The 22,033-nt window shown below is 35.0% G+C and overlaps 1 protein-coding gene across 3 annotated transcripts in view; it reads right to left on the bottom strand.

Annotated features, from left to right (window-relative positions):
* Positions 1 to 21,553, bottom strand: part of LOC148942018 (uncharacterized) — a 92,885-nt gene extending 71,332 nt beyond the window's left edge. For all 3 annotated transcript variants that reach the window (XM_089103532.1, XM_089103533.1, XM_089103534.1), the window contains exons 1-2: positions 21,521 to 21,553; positions 1,523 to 1,722 (exon numbers count right to left, since the gene is read on the bottom strand). In XM_089103532.1, the coding sequence (XP_088959658.1) occupies positions 1,523 to 1,603 (81 nt within the window). In that variant the 5' untranslated portion in view covers positions 1,604 to 1,722; positions 21,521 to 21,553. The remainder of the gene's footprint in view (positions 1 to 1,522; positions 1,723 to 21,520) is intronic.
* Positions 21,554 to 22,033: the final 480 nt, after the last annotated feature.

Below are 22,033 nucleotides of genomic sequence, written 5' to 3'. Positions count from 1 at the left end.
GCCATTTTGTTCAGAATAGTCGAAAAATTTAATAACTATGGCTTTGAGGGCGACTTAATCCCCCACAGTCCCCGGGTGAACGGCTGCAAGTTATGGACTTTGCCCATTGTTTACACATAGCATTGGTTATTGGGAAGTATACACACGCTTTAAGGCAGGATTTTTTCTGAATGGGGAGGGGGGTCGGGAGAAGGGGTTTACGTGGGAGGATATTTCTATGGAGGAATTTTTCATGGGGGAATAGAATTTTCATGAAGATTCTCTTCATGAGCACATGATGCTAGATTTTCCAGCATCATTTAAAAATTCAGAAACTAAATAAAAAAAAAACAAGTTTTTTCAACTAAAAGTAAGGAGCAACATTAAAACTTAAAACGAACTGAAATTATTACGTATATATTTCATTTACGAACGTTTTTATTAGTAATAAATATACGTAACTTACGAATTAACTTACGTAATGAACTTCTATATTCGTATATTTTTATTACGTATATGAGGGGGTTCCCCCCTTTGTCAATACCTCGCTCTTTTCGCTAAAGTTCAAATCGTTCCAATTCTTTAAGAATGACCCCTGAATCACAGAGGGTTTAATTAGAATAAATAGGGCTTATGAAAGTACTAAAAACAACTTGAGCGTAAAGAGCGAGCTGTCCCCTCCTCAACGCCCCGCTCTTTGCGCTAAAGTTTAATTATTATCTTAAAAAGTAGAGTTGTGAGAGAGTCACACTTCAGTGTATTTTTTGCAGGTTGAGAAGGGGACAGTCCCTTTCATATACGGAAAATTTTCTGTTCATTTTAAGTTTTAATGTCGCTCCAAACTTACAGTTTTAAAAAAAAACTTGTTTTTTATTTAATATAATCTGAGTCAATGGCTATTTTAAAGCATATTAAAATAGTAAACCTAAGCTATCGAATGACAGTACAATTTTTATCTTACGTTGAAACTTAAAAACTATAGCAGTGCAGAAAAATGACATAAAAAAAAACTTGCAGGGGGAGCATAACCTTTAGGGACGGGAATTAAAACACTTATAGGAGAGCACAGTAAATAAATAATAGACAGCATGATCGTTCCCTATCTCACCTATTATAAAAACCCGGACCGAGATGCGAGTGCTCCGGAGAACGTAAAGACATAAGCGAGATTAGATCTTTTCACGAATAGACAAGTCAGATTTCTCTTGAACGCAAAACTTGGCTTCCATTGGAAACTTGGCACCATTTTTCAGTGAGTGACAAATACATACTAACCCGCTAATGAAAGAGTAAGTGGGAGGGGCTGTTTATACGCACCGAGAATGAAGCGCCAAAAATCATCAGCTGTGAACTTACTGTTATTTTATCTGTATACAGTGTAGAAGAGGAAGTGATGGTCTGAAACTCGCAAATTGTGCTTAAGACCTAAACAATATTTTTCAAGAGAGGGTATATTTACGTTGAATATCCAGGGCTAACTAACTACAGTTAATTAAGTTTGGTTTTTTTTTAAGGTCAGTAATTCAATGAGTAGCTTAATTACCTGATGTGTGTGTCCGCTATCCTTAATGAAACTCTTGTCACGAGTAGGACCAGTTTTACCACTAGTTGATTGATCTGCCATCTTATATTATTTTAAATCACAGCCAAAAAGTCACGCCTTTTGGGCGAGTCGAGTTTCGAATCGGTTTCCTTAAAAATCGGAATTTCGCTGCTTCATAGGTACCAGTTATTCGAATTACCCTGAAAAGGGATTAAGTAAAAAAATTATACTGGTATAAAAAGACTTCATGTCTGACTCCTGAGTCACTGGCGGATCCAGGGGACGGAAGGGACAACACACCTTACCCCACCGTGGTGCCCTCATTACCTGTTTTTTTTTTTTGTTAATATGAACTAAGGAGAAGTGAAGTAAAGGCCATCGATAAAATTGCCGGGCATCTGGAAGATGCAGCTAGACGGTATAATAATAAAATATTGTACTGGCATGTGAACAAATTGAGAGTGAGTAGTCAATCTGGACCTTGCCCAGTTAAAGATAGGAATGGGGCCGCAATTAGCGATAAGGAAAGCACTAAAGAGAGATGGGCCGAACATTTTGAGAATTTACTTAACCGAGACAGAGTTGCATATAGAGTAAAATCAAAAACTCTGTGACACCTTGAATGTGAAAGAAGATTTATTTTGTGACAAAGAAATAGCGACAGTACTTAAAGGATTAAAAATTGATAATGTCCAATGTACTGTTAGTGCGGTAAATGAATTTCTTAAATATGTTGGCTCTGAGGATAAAAATAAGTTACAGAAGATTATGAATATGATTTTTTGAAAAAGGGAAAGAACCTAACGATTTTAGGAAAACCTTAATTAAGCCACTTTATAAGAAAGGTAATAAAAGTGAGTGTGGTAATTATCGAGGCATTAGTCTGGTCTCTGTAGGTGGTAAATTACTTAGTAATAGGATACTTTTTAAACTGAGAGATGTCGTAGACAAAGTTTTAAGAGAAGAACAGTGCGGTTTTAGAAAAGTTAGAGGATGTGTCGACCGAATTTTCACTCTCAGGCTAATAATTGAGAATTGCCTGAGTTTTCAAACACCTTTGGTCCTCAGTTTTATAGATTATGAGCAAGCGTTCGATTCTGTTGATAGAAGAGCTTTAGTAAAGGTTTTATCCTTGTATGGTATACCAGACAAATACATTAAACTGATTAGTGCTATGTACGAGAAAAACACTGCTGCGGTTAAGGTAGGAAATGAGGTTAGCACCTGGTTCTGTATTAAATCAGGAGTTAAGCAGGGTTGTGTTCTATCCCCCTTTATATGGATTATTTTGATGGACTTTGTCTTAAGGAGCACAGAATAGGCAATGGGAGACCACGGAATCAAATGGGGTAAAAGTCTCCTGGAGTTATATTATGCTGATGATTTAAGAATCCTAGAGTAAAGTATGAGCAAAATGAAGGCAGTTATAAAGGCTTTTCAAGTACAAGCTGCTAGGACACTTTTGGAAATGAATACGAGAAAAACTAACTTACTATGGCTATGAGTAAGTGAAAATAAAAAGGTGATACTTCACATCATTAACATTGAACAAATTAACAGTAACGCTTGCCGCGGTAGCATTACTTGCTATAATAGCGGGATCAGTGAAGATATTAAAAGTAGAATAGCCAAGGCTCGGGGTTTTTTTTTACAGTTAAAAAAGTTTGGAAGAATAGGAAGATAAGTCTGAAAACCAATATTAGAATACTAGAAGATACAGTAAAGACAGTTGTCAAAAATGGCTCTGAAGCATGGACGCTTCGAAAAGCGAATACAGATTTGCTAGTTTTCCAGAGAAATTGCTTAAGGATTGTTCTGGGTACCCGGCTGACTGACCGTATTTCAAACAATAGGCTATACGAAAAATGTGGTTCAATACCGCTCTCTAGGGCTATAATGAAAGAAAGGTTGAGGTGGCTAGGGCACGTTGTGCGGATGAAGGATGACAGATTGCCGAAGATTGTTCTATTCGGCGAACCGTCTACGGCTAAACGGAAAGCAGGTCGTCCTCGTCTGGGGTGGGAGGACGTCATAAAGAAAGATTTAAAGGAAATGGGAACTTTGAGGGCGGGTGTGAAAAGGGGGGCTTTTAATAGATTGGGATGGAGAAGGAGTGTGCGTAGCTGTGTTGGCCTCAGGCGGCTTGGTGCTGCGGTGAGTTGTTAGTAGTAGCAGTAATCACAAATCACGCTTTGCGAATAATTTACGTATCTGGCATATACCCGTTTGTCTGGTTCCCTGTCTGGTTTCCTTGTACAGTATATATTGGTGGGTGCCGCATAATGTATAAGTACCAAAATAAATTTGCCAATTTGGTCAATTATTGGCGCCCTTGTCACATTGCTCCCCCCTCCAAGATTTTTCTCTAGATCCGCCCCATCCCCGCGTGGCCCCTGTTCTAGAAATAGTGGGGTTCATTCAGTAATTTACATTTACTTAGCTCGAATGATTTTATTAAAACGTAAAATATATGGATTATCTATTGGGATTTCGTACCAGTGTTCATCCCAGGTGAGTGTGAATAGTTGAGTTGACGTCATTAATACAACTGTAATTGGAGTACCCTTCACTGTTGTGAGACTTGGTATTTTTACCAGCATTAGAAGTCTTAAGGCCGAACAAACTAATACATGTCGAATTAGATAAAAATCGCTCATGAAAAAATTGACGAGAAAAAGAACAGCAGGAAAAAAAAAACAGATAAGTAGGAACATTTTGGCTAGCTATCGTTTTAACCAAACCATCTTCACCGTCAAGAAAAAAGGAGAAATGAGAGGAGAAAGATGTGATGAAACTAAAAAAAGGACACAAGAAAATAGATTAACAGTACATCCGCAAATATAGCCTACATAGTCATAAATTTGGTCTAGGGGAGGCGAGCTAAGACTCAATATTTTAGAGGGGAAAAGGAGGGAGCTAGACGTTATTTTACTTTTGTGGTGTTTTTACTTTAATTCCTAAGAATTTCTAAAATAATAAACCCATCACCTATACGCATATTCAAAAGCGCCTTTGCCAACGATGTGACATTTTGTAGCTCGCGGGAATCTGAAAATACACCTGTAAAGAAGGATATACCTGAACCACACCACCACTCTATATAAATAATAGATATATATATATATATATATATATATATATATATATATATATATATATATATATATATATATATATATATATATATATATATAATATATATATATATATATATATATATATATATATATATATATATATATATATATATATATATATATATATATATATATATATATATAAACACGCATCCGTGATTTTCCTTCTAGTAAATAATACAAAATTATACACTTTTGCAGATAGGAGCTTTTAACCTCTACAGTAGGGTTTCCCAATACGTCGAATCTAATGGTTTGATTTGTATTAAAATTCTTTGACTTTTAGTAGAAATTTCCTTCCTCTTTCAAAAATCAGGCAAATTTTCACAGTTTCTTAGACTTTATGGGTAAAACTAAGCTTAATGAATTTAAATGTTTGAAATCAACATAATAAGCCGATGATATATTGATTGATGTTAAAATTCCGTGTCTAGAGCTTCGGTTACTTGTCAGCCTTGTTGCTCCATTCTTACAGCTCGTTACCACAAACTGTTTGGTATGTTAGCACATAAATCCAAAAACTTAAGAAATATGACGTTATCTGCGCTTATTATGCGTTTCAATTACAAATAAGAGAATTTTGAGAATTATTGGAGTTTCGATTATATATTAGAAGTAAAGATTAAAATCATTAGACAATTCGCAGAGTACATAACCCCCTTACTCCCAACCGACTTCAATCATCAAACTGCAATCGATTTATTCTATCTAGTTACATTACAAATCTAATTAAAAAACCTACTAAGTCAATTTTCTTTTTCAATGATTTCTTTTTTCATTTAGAAAATTATATTTAATGCATACCTACCTTCTTATTTTTCAAAGAATCCATTTCTTTTTTTTTGCAGATGTACCATTCACTGCCCCCCTGGCCCTCCCAAACGACGTCAATAAGACGAGTATAAGCCGACACTTGAAAACTTGTCATCTCATTAAACGCTGTGCTTCTATCCCACACTTTCACTTTGCATAAGGGAATTGTTCTCCAGAATTTATTTACGACTTAATGGTGCTATCTTGTACTTGGGAATTGGTTCCAGATGGTACTTAGAAATGGGACTATTGCAGCAATAAATTTATGTCGGTATGCTTAGGTTATTCTCTTAATATTCTTGCATTTGGGGTTTTTTGCAGACGTACTTTTTTTGCAGATGTACCATTCACTCCACTTTCAAAGGTTTTAACAGAAGAAAATCTAATCTAGAACTGATAGATTACAGAGAAAACAAAACATAAATATAAAGACAAAAATTCGACCTGAGCAAACGTTGTGAAAGTGAAACAGGAGGTATAGAATATTGTTGCAATTTTGCGATTAACTAGTTTCGCCTGTTATCTTGATGACAACGCTCTTGGGTCTATATCTGATATCGACAAATGGTGGGAAATCGGAAGTTTCAAAGGTGTTATGTTTGCATAAATGCTAATCTTGAACATATATAATAGTGAGTCTCTGTAGTGAATCACTATTTTCCGCTTTTTTTTAATTAGATTCTTGTATGATTTATTCGATTGAATCATGAATCTAAACGCTATATCATGAAAAATCACTAGATTTAGGTAAAAATAATTAGTTTTAGAGCAAAATAACTATAAATCACTAGCTAGAAGAAAATCACTAGGCAACATAAAAAACACTAGAAATAGTGATAAATCAGTAGGGGTGGCAACCCTGGTCAAAGGGGGAATGATGCATTCTATTCAAGAAAAGGCGGATGCTCTTGCAAGATCGTTTATAAACGCCTCTCAACTTAATGACGCTGGAGTCTCCCCTCCTCCCTCTCCGCAATAAACAGATAAGAAAATCACCAGCGTATCCAAACACTCAGTCATCTGGCTTGCCACCACCACGAATTTATCCAGATTTACATGAATTTTTCGATCCCTGCCCTGAATATTGGAAGTGTCATGGATTGCCATGGATTAACTTTAAAAAACATAGATTTTACGGGAAATCATGGATTTTACCAAGGAATCACAAGGTTTACCTTTTCCATACTGGATAAAATTACCGTCGCTCTGAAACAACAAAACTATTCTTGTGCGGGCCGAAAGACATCATAGTTCAAAAATCGTTTCTGGGGGAAATTCCATTTTGAGCCTTTATGGGGCCCCAAAAAGTAAAACAGTCCGTAGCTGTAATCAGTTGTATTTACATATAAATACGGATATGTCAAACAAAAAGAAAAACAGACAAACGCTGCCTTTCCCCTCAGATTGACATTTTTTTAAACTCATCAAAATTTGTTTAAATGCATTTTTGTTACGCTTTCGCGAGTCAGGCAAAAATTTCGGGGAGCATAAAAATTGCTCAATAAAAAAAATAATCCGACTTTCCTGTATCCAGCAAAGTAAAAATGACAATCAAGCATTGAAAGTAGAGGGTTACTCCCAAAAATGAGACTACCCTCATTTTTAGGAGAAATAAAAACTATGTTATAGGAACAATTCAAAAAATATATGAGCAAATAGGCAAAATATATTAATTTTTTCAGATATAACTTAAAACTTTAAACTTAAAAAACTTAAAACTTTAAATAAACAAAATTACCCTGGACGTAAAGAGCTGTTACCCCCTCTCCCACTCGTGGTATTTAAAGGGTTCCATGTGCTTTAATGAGAATTTCTCACAATTCATCAAGCAGTAGATACCCCATTGGCGATTAGAATGTTATATGAAATAAAAAGCAGAAATATTCTAAAAATTAAAAATAGCCTACCGAATGGACGTTTTTCTAAATGCAATGAATTTTTGGTATAACCAGATACCAAAGTTCCTTCCAGAATCTGGAAGGAACTCTAAAATGCAGATACCTTCAGAAACTGACCATTTCTAAAGGAATCATGTAAATGATTGAAAAGCAATACCATTAGATTCTTTGGTTCTTGTGTAGAAAGCGGTAAGTCAGGGAAAATTGTATTACAAAGATCTTTTATGAAAACAGGTTTTCGCTGCCTTGTAAGTTGTGAGGTATAAATAAACGGTTTCTCATTCGAGGAACTATATTTAAACTTTAGTTTTTTGGGGTTTAGGGGGACTAAAAGGTAACTAGGTTGGGTTAGGTTAGGGTACGTATTTAATTTTGTTTCTGAACTATTATATTTTTATACTATTTTGTTTCATTTCATTAGTATTAACGAAACCACTTATCGCCCACTTACCGCGGTACTATACCATTATCCGGTCCTCTCTAAAAAGTCAAGTTTGGTTAATGCTAATGAAATAAAATAAAATAGGATGAATATATAATAGTTTAGAAACAAATTTGGGCTATATAATTACACATTAGGGGGAGTGGGGTGGGGTTAAAGCATTGTATATTTTAAATACGTAACCTAACATAACCTAACCTAGGTACCTTGTTTCGCCCTAAAATCAAAAAACCACAGTTTAATATCGTATACGCAATTAAAACCTTGCTATCATTGGCTGCTCTACAACAGTTAAGACGTCACAAAACGGGTTTTATCATTGCCTAGTCAGGCTAGTCTATAGTGATTAAGCCGAGATGCCCGGATAATGGGATATAACCCTTACTGCTTTCTACACAAGTATCGATTCTATTTTAGGCTCTTCCCAATTATCATAGTCACTTCTGACACTACCCCCCCCCCCCATATGATCCCATGTATAGCCTTAGGATAATATACAAGAAAACACGGTAATCCTGTACTAAACGTACTCTTTTATATACTGCAATGGAAACCAGTCACGAAAAACCCGTTTTTGACGGGATAATTCAAGTCACCGCTATAGAGTAATACAATGCATAGCGTGGTTTTCATTGCGTATACGATATTTAAACTGTTGTTTTTTGGGGTGTAGGGGGAGGAAAGTACCTAGGTTAGGTTACGTGATAATATATGTTATGCTTTACCCCCCCCCCCCTAATTTGCAAATATATAGCTCAAATTTGTATCTAAACTATTATATATTCATCCTATTTTATTTTATTTCATTAGCGTTAACCATACTAGCAGTATATAAAAGAGTATGTTTAGTACAGGAGTACCGAAAACACTAAATCGATGATATTTTTCCTTTATAATATGCAGGACGTTTCAAATTCTCATAGAAATGTCCAATTTTTTAGTGGACATTTCCTTCCATTGTTATCCCCATTTTTAAATCATTTTAAACACCATTTCTGGCCAAATAATGCAATCAATCACATGCGAAACAGGAAGTAATCTGGTTTAAAATGTAGAAACCCGTTTAGTAAATAAACCATGACGCATTACGATTCACTTAAGCCTTAAGGGAGAAGCATATTATGAGGGTTATATGTAAGACTATTAAAGGGGTGGGGTGGGTCAGGGGCACATCCAGGAAGTCAGGGGGATCGTCCCCAAAAAATTTTCTGACGCCCTCGTTTGTTTTTTCTCTTTTTTACCTTTTAAAAAATAAACTTGTCAATTTGGTCAGTTACTGGCGCCCTTGTCACATTGGGCACTACCCCAAGATTTTGCTCTACACCTGCCTTTGGGTGGGTTGCATTATTAGGAAATTGAACATGATATTTGGAATTGGAAAAAGGGGTTCTTTTCCGTTATAGCTATGTCACTATTTAAAATAAAATGTGTTCTTTAGTCGTGTACGGTCGTACGGGTATTAATATGAAAAAAGAAATTTACGTATGGCAAACTAAATAAGAAATTTACACTTAGGGCAATATATTTGCATGTTCGGGGGGTTTGGGGGAGAGTTCTACTTTAGCTACTTTTGGCTATCTTGGAAAGGGGTCAGGTTTGGAAAATGAAACTTGCAGGGATGGGTCTACATGCTAAAGTATGTCCCAGGAAGGTATTTTGAAGCAATCACCTCCACTCCTTCTCCCTCCGGAGGGTCCTGTCCTGACCTTTGATGACCTTTAAAAATCCCTGTGTTATAAAAGTGAAACCTTACAAAATAGATCTTTTGCATAAATGAAGTACAACAAAATTGTTTTCAGCTTCACAACTTTGCTCAATCCCAATTTATAAGGTTTTAAAGATGTCCAAATACATTTCCTAATAAAGAAAAAGAAAACAACAACATTGATATGGCTTAAAATTCTACTCAAATTACAGGAATTGTATTTTCAGAACTAAAGCCAGAGAAAAAGAAACTGATAACTCAAAATTAAGGTAAAATGTTGTTTTGTCAAAATTTTAATAGGTAATAGACCTGTCATGTAGGCAAATTTTGTACCGGGAGTAAAACACGATATATTTGAAATACCAAAATAAAGTTACTTCTTTAGTTCTGACTCCTATAGTCAATACATCTATATTTGCAAAAAGGAAAATGTATGGACTCATCTTATGCAACAAACTGCGGTATTTTGATTAAACCAAGACTTTTAGCTCTAAGAAAAGTGATAAGAAATCAAATCTTCAGGACGTGTAAACTATAATAAAAGTGTGAATGACTAAATCATCAAAATATTTAAGACGTATTATTGGACGAGGGTTCGCGTCCTTGGGCCACGTAAGCCAATGGCAGGCAGTCCCTAGAGCGCAGGACGATAGAACTGCGTTTGGGAGTGGGGTAAATGTGCCTTTTTAATTTTAATCTCTATCCGGATTTGAAGCGATTAGTATCTTAGAACTAGAGAGATTCAGACGAATTTAATGTATTTTGGTCACCGTTATTGTCATAGAAGTGACTTGTTCCTGTGCGACCAAACATGTAAGTTCAATAAATCTATAGTCTTTTTATATGTGTTTGTTTCTCTTATATGTCTGAGTCTAGTCCGATAATAGGTAACTAGTTCGCCAGTCTCCATGGTAAATGCTCCCAAAGGAATCTGATCTCCAGATAGCTCAAGAAAGAAGAAGCCACATTTGTATGTCTACATATTCAATTTTCTCTCATTAATTGAGAGCGGCGCTAGCCTAGTTGACACAATCTCCAGCGCTACAAGTGGCGCTATAGGGGAAATCTCTATCGCCACGAGCAAACCTTTTCTATTACCGCAAACAATCCTTCAATGGTACAAATGGCGCGTGTCGGAAATTGGAGGAAAACTGCGAACTAGTTAGGCTATTTAAACTTTTTAATTCATGTTTGATTTTTGGAAGGATACAGAAATATAATAAATTTGACTAGGCATAGAACCGATTGGATACTATAGTAAACCATTTATATATATAATAGTATATAATTGCCAACCCAAAAATATTCAAATTAAATTTTAATATAAATTTAAATGAACGCAAAAAAAAAAAAACGAAAATATGGAAATTATAAATTAAATAATATTATTGAAAAAGTTAGTATGAAAAAATATATAGATTTCAAAATCTATCCCGGAATACAATGTTAAATAGGATATTGAAGAATTTAATATTCAATTGACCCAGTATGTAAAATTAACAAAAACAGACGTTGGAGCGTTAAAAGACATGCTGCTTCTACGATTAAGAGGCCAGGCCTTAACCTTTCTAAAACAGGTCGAGCATACCATAGTAAATAACGCCAACTTGCCAATAAATACGGTTGATGACTTGTTAAAAGCATTCAAAGAGAGATTTATAGAAACCAGTTCAATAAATAAATTAAAACATGGAGTAGTGAACTTTGATTTTTCACAAAATATAAGGGAATATCTGGATAATATACGCATTTGTGTAGAAGCAAAATACAGAAGTGGTTCTAGGCAACTGTACGAAAAAATCATACTAAAGACATTTTTGCAAGGGCTACCCCCAAAAATATATCGAGTAGTAATATCCAAAAGTATTCAGACGTTGGATCTTGCAGTCCAAGAGGTAGAACGACTAATTGAAGTTGATAAAATGGTTGCAAATCATAGTAATGCAAAAACAAGCAGCCTAGGTGACTCAAACGCAAACCTAATCTTCAAGGGCGATCAGACATCCCCCAATTTCTTTTCAAGGGATAACTCCCCAGTAGCACAAAGAAAAAAAACGCCAGAACCCGCTAGGCAGAAAACAGTACGTTTTCAGCCCATTAACCCTACAATAATAAGGTGCTATAACTGCAATAGTGTTGGCCACATAGCAAGAGAGTGCCACTACGTCACCAATCCCATACCAAGAAATGCTGTCAGTAATACGCAAAATTACGGTAACCATTTGTTCAGAAGAACAAATTTTAGCACCGGTCGTGCAATAGGCTATAGCCAGGGGGGATTGCGCCAATCAGTACCTTATAATGCGTACCAACCAAATTTGTATAGCCCTTTCCCCAACAGGCAAATTAATTACCGGTTTGAAAACCAAAATATCCGCCAAGGCCAATATAATGCGATAATGCAATATAAAAATAATGAAAATTTGCCGATGAGAAATGAAAATTTTACAAGCCAACAGCACTGGCAAACATCGCCAGCAAACGGCACTGACACGAGACATCCACGTTACCATAATAATACATGGCAAAGACAGGCAGACATAAATCATTTAAATATGCCTACGGAACCTAATACGTCTGAATATCTATTACAGGCACCGACAAATGAAATAAATTCTCAGGGACACGCTTCAGGCCCCTCAGAAACATAAGTTGGACCCCGAGGGTGCCAAGAATATTTAATAGGTCCAAAACAATACTAGTGCCTTCTTGTTGTGATATTATTAACAAGTTACCTATATTTAATGATTTTTATGTAGAAAACGTTTACTTTACGGCCTTAGTTGACAGTGGTGCTACTATCATAAACAGTGGTGTAAATATCATAAACTCTTGCGTATTTAATACGCTGCCTCTTTACATTAGGCGACAAAAGAACACTAAGAATACCAATTTAACAAGTATTACAGGTCATAAATTAATTACAAAAGGGTCAATTTGCCTAAACTTAACAAGAGACACTAGAACATTCATGACAAACATCACTATATGCGATAACCTCCCATATGAAGCTATTAGAGGGTAAAATTTTTTTATTTATAATAGGTGACTATTAGACATAACCAAAGAGAAGTTAGTAAACCCAGCCAAGGTGGGGGATGAAATTTCTATCTTACGAAATCGTAACAGAGGATACAAAGAAAATAGAACAGTAAACACAATTTATAATGGTATAATGTCAAAGAATTTTGAACCCCATGTCTCGCAAAGACATGGCTTAATTGAGAATTTGTTCAATTATCCTGAGAGAGACCGCAGAAATAAAGTAAATTTAAATAATAACAGTATTGAATCTGCGAAAATAAAAATAGGAGATATGCTACAGTACAGATCAAATGAAATTAAGAAAATAGTAGAATTGTAGAAAAACATAATAAAACCCAACGTGACGCCACAAGATGCCGCAATGGCGCATCATAGCACCAACATGAACCTAATAAACAATAAAAATGAAGAGAAGTATTACCGATTTTCGATAAGGAAAACAAAAGTCCCTCCCAAAACGATGCAAAAAATCCAAATATCATAAATGGTCGAGCCAACAATTAGCAAATCAGAAATATGGTTTGCGACACCGTCTGAAATTCCCGAAAATCTATCATGCGAGGAACAGATTATATCCTATATCAAAGGAGAAGGTTTTATTTGGGTTACCAATAACCATGAAAATCATACAATTACAATTAAAAAGGGGACGTGTTTAGTCCAAATCTAGGTTTTAACGGAAAATGATTTAAATACATGGGAAAATTCTAAAAGAAACCTAGTTAACGGTATTAAAACTTCAAATAACGAATATCCTTTGACTAAATCGCAATTTTTAAACAAATTTAATGCTATCAATGCTAAAAGCAAACATGGATGTAAGAAAAACAAAGTCAAAGACGCAGTAAAAGAAAATAAGATTAACTATTGTCCCCTGTCTTTGGAAAATATAAAAAGAAAGCAAAAAAAGGACGAAATGTGTGTAGCACTAATTGATTATTTTGTGAATGATGAGGCGTTACCGGATAAATTCAAAACTCTTAGAAAAGAGATAGATAATTTTTACTACGACCTTGATGAAGAAATACTGTGTAGGATTGTGACTGCTGAGACAAATAGAAACCAAACCTCGATAATACCTGTATTACCACAAAACTTGATAGGGCCTGCATTTGAATATTTTCATTCAGACACAGGTGGACATTTAGGAATTATGAAAACGTTCCATAAGTTAAAACAATACTTTTACGTACAATCGGCACTGACAAAACTTAAAGAATTTGTAAGTACATGCGAAGCATGTAATTTGAGAAAAACCCCCCAGCTTATCCAAATCCTCCAATGGGAAGGGTCCCAGTAGCAAAGTACCCCTTCGATATTATCTCATTCGACCTGTACGGGACAAATGGAGGCTTACCTGTTTCCAGCAGAGGCCATACTTGTTTTCTTTCGGTAGTAGATAATTTTTCGGATTTAATTTTGCAAAAGATTTGAAAAATCAAGGTGCGTGTTCCACAAGTAAGGAATTGGCAAAATAATTTTTACAATTCGGGATTCCCAACAAAATTTTTAGTGACAATCGGAGCAATTTTTTTGCACAAGTAACAAAAGATTTAATGATTTTCCTTAATATAGAGAAAATGATGACAGCGCCGTACCATCCACAAGCTAATGGAAAAATATAAGACAGGCATAAAATATTTTCGAACGTTCTACGTATTTATACGAAAGACAATAGGAGCGACTGGTATAATTTCTTACATTATTAAACCAACTTAATAAACACGTATTATTCCTAAAAAACCAGAGAAAATCCTTTTTTTTTACTTTTTGTTCGCGTTTTTATAATTCCTTTTTATGAGATTATTTAATCTCGACAGTTTTATAACGACTCAGAAGATTATAAACGAGAATTCATAAATAGGATGAGGAAAACTTATAAAATAGTTAGGCAAGAGTTGGAAAAATGTAAAATAAACCAAGAGCTAAGAAACCAACCCAAAGTTAAGGGGAACATAGATTTCAAAGTAGGAGACTTCGTTTACCTAAAGAACGAGGCAAAAACTGAAGGAAAAAAAACCTTCCAACAAATATTCTGGGCCGTACAGAATAGTCAAAAAGTAAGATAATGAATATACCTTTAAAATGGAAAACCCCGATAGCGGAAAAACTTACAAGGCGCATGTTAGCTGAATAAAAACAGCAAAATTTCCAGAGAGATGGATGTCACATCCCTCTTCTACTGAATCGTCAGATTCGGAAAATGAGACCCCTAGGTCAAGACTCGCAGATCTAAAACCCTTTAATTTCAAACAAGATTATTTTGAAAATGACAGTGATGAACAACACTTTGAAGAGTTTTTAGCAATGGAAAATCTAGTTGTTTCTAAGAAAAAATCCCTAATACCAGGTTTTTTTCCTGAAATTAAAACTACAAACAGTCAAAAAATTTTTTCACCGGTGGGCACAGGAGATTTAGATTCGAGAATAAATCCAAAACGCCAATTCTTTCCAGAAAGAATTTCGACCCCCTCGCCCCCCCAAACAGTTCCAGACGATATTTTTTCCCCCACAACACTCATAGAACGGCCCCTGTCTTTACAAGAAGACTTAAACAGAGCTGTAGAAACCCCCGGTATCACTGTAAAGAAAACTCCTCCCAAAGATTTAACTAAAACAAACCTGCGAGAAGCTATGGATTTAATAAATTTTCCCATAAAAACGAGTCAAAGTACATTGCCCAGGACTAAAACTCCAAAGGATGACCAGCAAGGTCGATATCATGATATAACTGTGTCAAAGGTCAAACCTAAACACGACTGGACGTGGACTTCACGGAGGGAATCCCTATTGCAAAGAATGCCCCATCCCCCTGAAGACATGGCCTTCAAACACTGGAGGAACCCCGCAAAAACTATTGATTCCTCCCAAAACTCTCAAGAATCTTTCAAATCCCCCGAGTTGAGAACTCAAGGCGAGGACTTAGAGAATAAACCTTTTACTTCCAGGGGAGTGGAAACATACAAAGGAATGGCAGGTGATACCACAAAAAGTACCACCTCTAAAAGTTCCAATCCAGATTCGTCGGCAACCAGTTCTGAAGAGTCTGAAGTCGAATCAGACCATATAGTAGCTAAGGAAATGGGGAAATCAAGGCTGACCTCAGCAGCCACACATGGGAAACAAACGAAATTAAAAGGTAATTATTTTTTTAAAAAAAAATAAAAAAAATATTACATTTTTTCGATAGAAACCCATAAAAATAAAAATCTGCAATAAACAGATGATAAAATCACGACACAGTCAGGTAGAAATTTTAAAAAAACTTAAATATTTAAATATAAATAATTAACTAAAATAAAAATTTAAAATTTTTTATTTTAAAAAAAAAATAATTTAGAATTTTCTAAATTAACTTAAAAAAATAAAAATTAAATGATAAAAAAAAAAAAATAATAATACTATGGATTTAAAAACTTTTAAGAACAAATAAAGTAACCACAGGTAGGACGATCTTGGTATACTTAAAACGACAACAGGCGTTGGACCACGTCTTGTGGGAAGCCCGAGGAGGAACTCAAGGCCCATGATTGTTTTGTAATTTTTTTGCGTGTAAATGAACGTAGGAAGGGATATCTCTCAGTCCTTCAAGTGTAAGAAATTAGTATTTTTATGCCAATCAGGGCCAGTCAAAACAATACTTAAAGGTTGAATAGAAACTTCAGCGAGCTAGTTAAGTTTTCGTTTTTGAATCAGAATGCTTTGTAAGAGAAACAGAGAGTTTACTTTCTTATAGCTCCGAGAAAAAAAAAAAGCGTTTTAATTTCATTATATTATATCCATGACGTATGCTTTCCTACAGCTGTGTTAAACATTAGTTTCAAAGAGAAACAAAGGCGTTTATGTCTTTAGCTCCTTGACGAAAAAATTTAATTTCATTAGTTTATACCTATGACGTATTCAATAACAGAGAGATCACTGTTCTATAGTTCTGTGACAAAAATGTTCTTTAATTTCATTGGTTTATCTATGAAATATCTTTTGCTCTAATTTTTGTGACATATTTTCGAAATTCAGTCACGTTATATCTTACCTACACTTACTCAGGTCTCCCTTGTATTTTACATGAAAAATCCACCCATTTCCTAATCAAGATGGATATTATCAAAAAAAAAACAAGAAATTATCAGTACAGAAGCGTCTAATTATATGAAATATTTTATATTAGTGCAGATTATAATTATTTTAGGCCTACCAGTGTAATTATGCGCCGCAAGTTTGCTTATTCATGTGTTTCTTACTCGAGAAATATAATTTTTCTTACTCGAGCAATATATGTACTAATAGCCAACAATTGGTAACAATCTATTGGTACGTTTATATGTAGAATTTCACGGCGGATGTGAAATTATATCTCAAAAATAATATGTAAAATTTTAAAACCATTTAATCAGTTAAGATACATGGATTGAAACCCTGTGGATGTCCAATGGCGACTAAGTAAAACCCACAAGGAATTCCCTATTAATGTGAAGGTGTTTCTCGCTTAACGGATTCTAATAAGACTTTAATATAATATTTATTTATTTAGTTCTGAAGGATTTGCTCAAACAATAGCCTTCTAAAAAGATATCGATGCCAGTTCTTCATTATGCTTATATTCTTTGCCAAGCATTAACTGGAATCTAAGGAGGCAAGCTTGGAAATCCTGCACCTAATGACCTTATTCGAAAAGCGAATATGAGGCACCAATGTGGACTTGCAATTACGGAAAAATCCCGAGACTAAGAACCTCTGCATTTCAGCCGTTAAACCCGGAGCCCCATGAGAACGTCTAAGCCAAGAAATAGGGAAGACATCAGAAAACTAGTGGGTATAGAGGTCTCCACTAGTCCTTGTTATGTCTTGTTCCCCCATTGTAGTATCGTTTGCGTAAAACCGTGTGGTTATGACGTTGCAACATGCGTTTCTTATACAGTATGGACTTGCGTGAACAATGCAGGCATGAAAAATATTGTAAAAATAGACCTCAAACTTAATACTGCAGGGTAAATTATGTTTATTTTATATCGATGGGTTCGTTCTACAAACAAATTTGAAGACTTTTATGTTTTAGATTTCCATTGTTAATACTAACATCAATGTATTTATTTAATTCTGTCTCAGAGCTAAGAAATTATAACCCAATTAATGCGTGAATTATTGTATGTGTATTTACTTCAAAGAACATGTGATTCTGCCGCGTTGTTTTTATTGCAGGAAAGTAAATGGACACTTTGGTCATTGAGTATTACAATAAGCTGCCCAGTACAGATACGACCCAGTAGCATATATTTTCATCACATCTCAACCAGCGACGAGTACTCACCATAACTTCAGGCAATTTCCATCCCAGCTTCGTCTAAGAAAACAACAGTTACCTTCGACCGTCGTTTCTTCGACTATGAACCATATTATGTATCAGGTAATACTATATTTGAACCTCAGTATCAAGTGCTTTAACGAACTATATAATCGCATAAACGCTGAGAAACCCATCGGCCAGTACAAGATATAAATACGTAGATATCGCTGTTGATACTCACTATGGACCCCATAATAATTTGACAGTATAGTGATGATATTTGAAACTAAACGATATTAAACGCTATTTAAAGTTAAATGACACTTAAAGACATTTGAAGATTTTTGAAGACGAAATTAAAGACAATTTGAAGTTTAATTCTGAGAACTCCATCGATCAGCACACGATAAACGATATTTGAAGTTAAATGACACTTAAAGACTTTTGAAGATATTTGAAGCAGAAATTAAAGACAATTTGAACTTTAACTCTGAGAACACCATCGAGCAGCACAAGATAAACGATATTTAACGATATTTGAAGTTAAATGATAGTTGAAGATATTTGAAGCTGAAGTTAAAGACAATATATTAAGAGAGTCACTATAGTATGACAACAACCCATTTCAAAAGGCACAAATAAAAAATTTTACGCGAAAATACATTCTCTATGTGCCCCAAAATCCTAAAAAATGATATGCTGATAAGAAAAACACCAACACCTGTAGTGGGAAGAATCATTTCCCAGTTGACTATTAGAACGGTATATAACGGTCATTTCCCAGTTGACTATTAGGGAAAACTTACCGTGTAAAGACAACTAGACTCAAACTGTTCCATGAAGAAACCATAACGTAAGTGCTTAGTAATTTCTGCCACGACAAAAGGAGTGAAGGACAGTAATTTACAACAGGAGGGTGTAGTACACTAAGGACACGAAAGGTGATGAATAGATGTGAAGCTATATGTGTTACTTCCTGATAGCGTTGACAATGCAAAAATCTCAATAGTGAAACTGTTTTAATGTCATCAGTGAATATGTTGAACCAAATATTGTATGTTATAAATCATTCATGTATGTACAACAAGTATAATTTGGTGTAATATTATTATTTTATTAATTTAACGTTTGTTATATATTATTTAGTACTTAATATATAAATCAAAATCAAAAAAAAAAAAACAACTAATGTAAAAGTAGAATAGTCCCAACCTTATTAGAAAATTAAAAGTAATCAGTGTTATATATAGAAAAAAAAAAAAATCTTTAGTATATTAGATAACCTAGGACCAAAAATAATATTAGTACGGTAGATGAATTTTAGATAGGGATTTATAATAAAATAAGAAAAACAATTGAAAAATTTTAAAACTCCTGATGGGCAGTAACTAATGACGGGGCGTCATTATTTCATGGGAAGGTTGATATGTACCGGGAGTAAAACACGATATATTTGAAATACCAAAATAAAGTTACTTCTTTAATTCGGACTCCTATAATTAAGATAAATCTAGTTTCAAAAATGAAAAAGTCCTTAATCAGCAAAGAAAACAAATTGCAGTCTTTGGATTTCGCTAAGACAGTGAGCAATAAGAAAAGTGCTACGCACAATATTTTTAAGGAAGTTTAAACGATAATAACCGTGTGAACGCCTAAATCATCAAAAATAATTAAGACGTATTACTGGACGAGGGTTCGCGTCCTTGGGCCACGTAAGCCAATGGCAGGCAGTCCCTATAGCGCAGGACGAAAGAACTGCGTTTGGGAGTGGGGTAAATGTGCCTTTTTAATTTGAATCTCTATCCGGATTTGAAGCGATTAGTACCTTAGAACGAGAGAGATTCAGACGAATTTAATGTATTTTGGTCACCGTTATTGTCATAGAAGTGACTTGTTCCTGTACGACCAAGCATGTAAGTTAAATAAATCTATTATCTTCTTATAAGTGCTCGTTTATCTTATATGTCTGAGTCTAGTCCGTTAATGGGCAACTAGTTCGCCAGTCTCCATGGTAAATGCTCCCAAAGGAATCTGATCTCCGGATAGGTCAAGAAAGAAGAAGACACATTGGTGTGTCTACACGTACAATTTTCCCTCATTAATTGAGAGAGGAGCTAGCCTAGTTGATACAAACTCCAGCGCTATAAGTGGCGCTATAGGAGAAATCTCTATCGCCACGAGCAAGTCTTTGCTATTACTACAAACAATTCTTCAATGGTACAATTTAAGGACCCTCTAGAGAGAGAAGGAGTGGAGGTAGGTACTTCAAAACACCTTCAAACACCGAACTTTTGCTTGTAGACCCATCCCTGAACGTTTCATTTTCCTAACCTAACACCGTCCCAAGATAGCCAAAAGTCGCTAAAGTAGAATGAATGTTTACCTCACTATACCCCCAATCCCCCCTTGCGCAAATATAGCCGAAATTATGTATTTCCCGTGCATTCTGCCAATGTGTCTCTTTTGTTTCAGCCCCTGTGCCAATCCCCCTTGTTTTGTTTCAATCCCCCCTTGCGCAAATATAGCCGAAATTATGTATTTCCCGTGCATTCTGCCAATGTGTCTCTTTTGTTTCAGCCCCTGTGCCCGTAAATTGAATCAACTGTGATGAAACAAGAACCAGGAAAAACATTTGTGACGGATGGCGGAATGCATGAGAAATATTTAATTTGGGCTATATATTTGCACTTTAGGAGGGGGAGTATTGTAAAGCCGCGGTCAAAATGTATTAGCTACAATTATCGGTAAATTTTTCGTTATTCATATTATTGACTTACGAATAAAGTAAACATACCACTCGATGCCTTTTTTTATGCTCTTTCCAAATATAATAATCATTTTTGTCGGAAATGAATTTTACCCCGCCCCTATATATACCAATTCAGACTATTTATTTGCATATTAGTGGGGGGGGGTGAAATTTTATTTCTGATGTAAATGAGAGGTAAGTTTAAACTTTAACCCCCCCCCCACCAATGTGGAAATATATACCCTGAATTGGTATATAGGGGTGGGGGTAAAATTCACTTCTGAAATAATGATTATTATATTTGGAAAGAGCATAAAAAAGGCATCGAGTGGTATATTCACTTTATTCGTAAGTCAATAATATGATTTGGTAAAAATTTACCCTTCCCCCCACCCCACCCCTAATGTGCAAATATATACCCTGAATTGATATATATAGCAGTTGGTCAATATCTACCAAATCATATTATTGAGTTAGGACTAAAGTGAATACACCATTCGATGCCTTTTTTTATGCTGATTACGAATATAATAAGCATACCCCCCCCTATATATGCCAATTCAGGGTTAAGTTAGGTTAGATTAGGTATAGCCTATATAGGGGGGGGGGCTGAAATTCATTGCCGATAAAAATACTTATTATATTCGTAATCAGCATAAAAAAAGGCATCGAATGGTGTATTCACTTTATTCCTAACTCAATAATATGATTTGGTAAATATTGACCTAGCAGTTTTCTTTAGCAGTATAGGCTATAAAAGAGTACGTTTAATACTTAAGTACCGTACTTTTTAAGTAGTTTTAGAATTTTATAGCGTTTCTTTCTGAATGGGTAAGCCACAACACTAGTACCTAAATGTTATTTTGACATAATCTATTTCGATTGCCTTTTTAGTCCCCTTAAATAAAAAAAGAAAGAAACTTACTAGAACGTCTTTTCGATCATAATCCAACAGAGATCACTGCGAAACTGCGCTAGGGAAGCTTTAAGGAGAGGCCGCATTTGTGCCAAGAATAAGTTTTAATTGATTTAATGCCAGATTTCTAATTATTCGTCGTCTATGAACTCGCCTTGATTATTTTTCACCCATTGTGAATTCCTTTTTGATTGGAAAGGAAATGATTATTTCTAATGAAATAAAATAGTTTTGTGTCTGGTGGGGTTTAGGAGTAATAAATAGATAATTATATAGTGGTTCGCCTCTTCTGAAGCAAACATGCTAAATAAATAAAAAAAAACTACCATTAGATTCCTTACTTTATGTTATTTCCAGATATTATGGACGCTTTCCTGACAGTGCAGCTTAACCCCCTTGATGGTCCCAAATATGGCCCTAGGAATAAGAAAAAGCAAAATAAAAGACAACACTGAAACAACGATATTCTTATTAGATTATGTGAAGGATGCTTTTATTAATCAGATTATCACAGAGGCGGAT

Source organism: Artemia sp. Qi Xiang Cuo, chromosome 17 (genome assembly GCF_049724085.1).
Source record: "Artemia sp. Qi Xiang Cuo chromosome 17, ASM4972408v1, whole genome shotgun sequence".
NCBI classification, from domain to species: domain Eukaryota; kingdom Metazoa; phylum Arthropoda; class Branchiopoda; order Anostraca; family Artemiidae; genus Artemia; species Artemia sp. Qi Xiang Cuo.
This window is presented reverse-complemented; position numbering and strand designations above follow the sequence as displayed.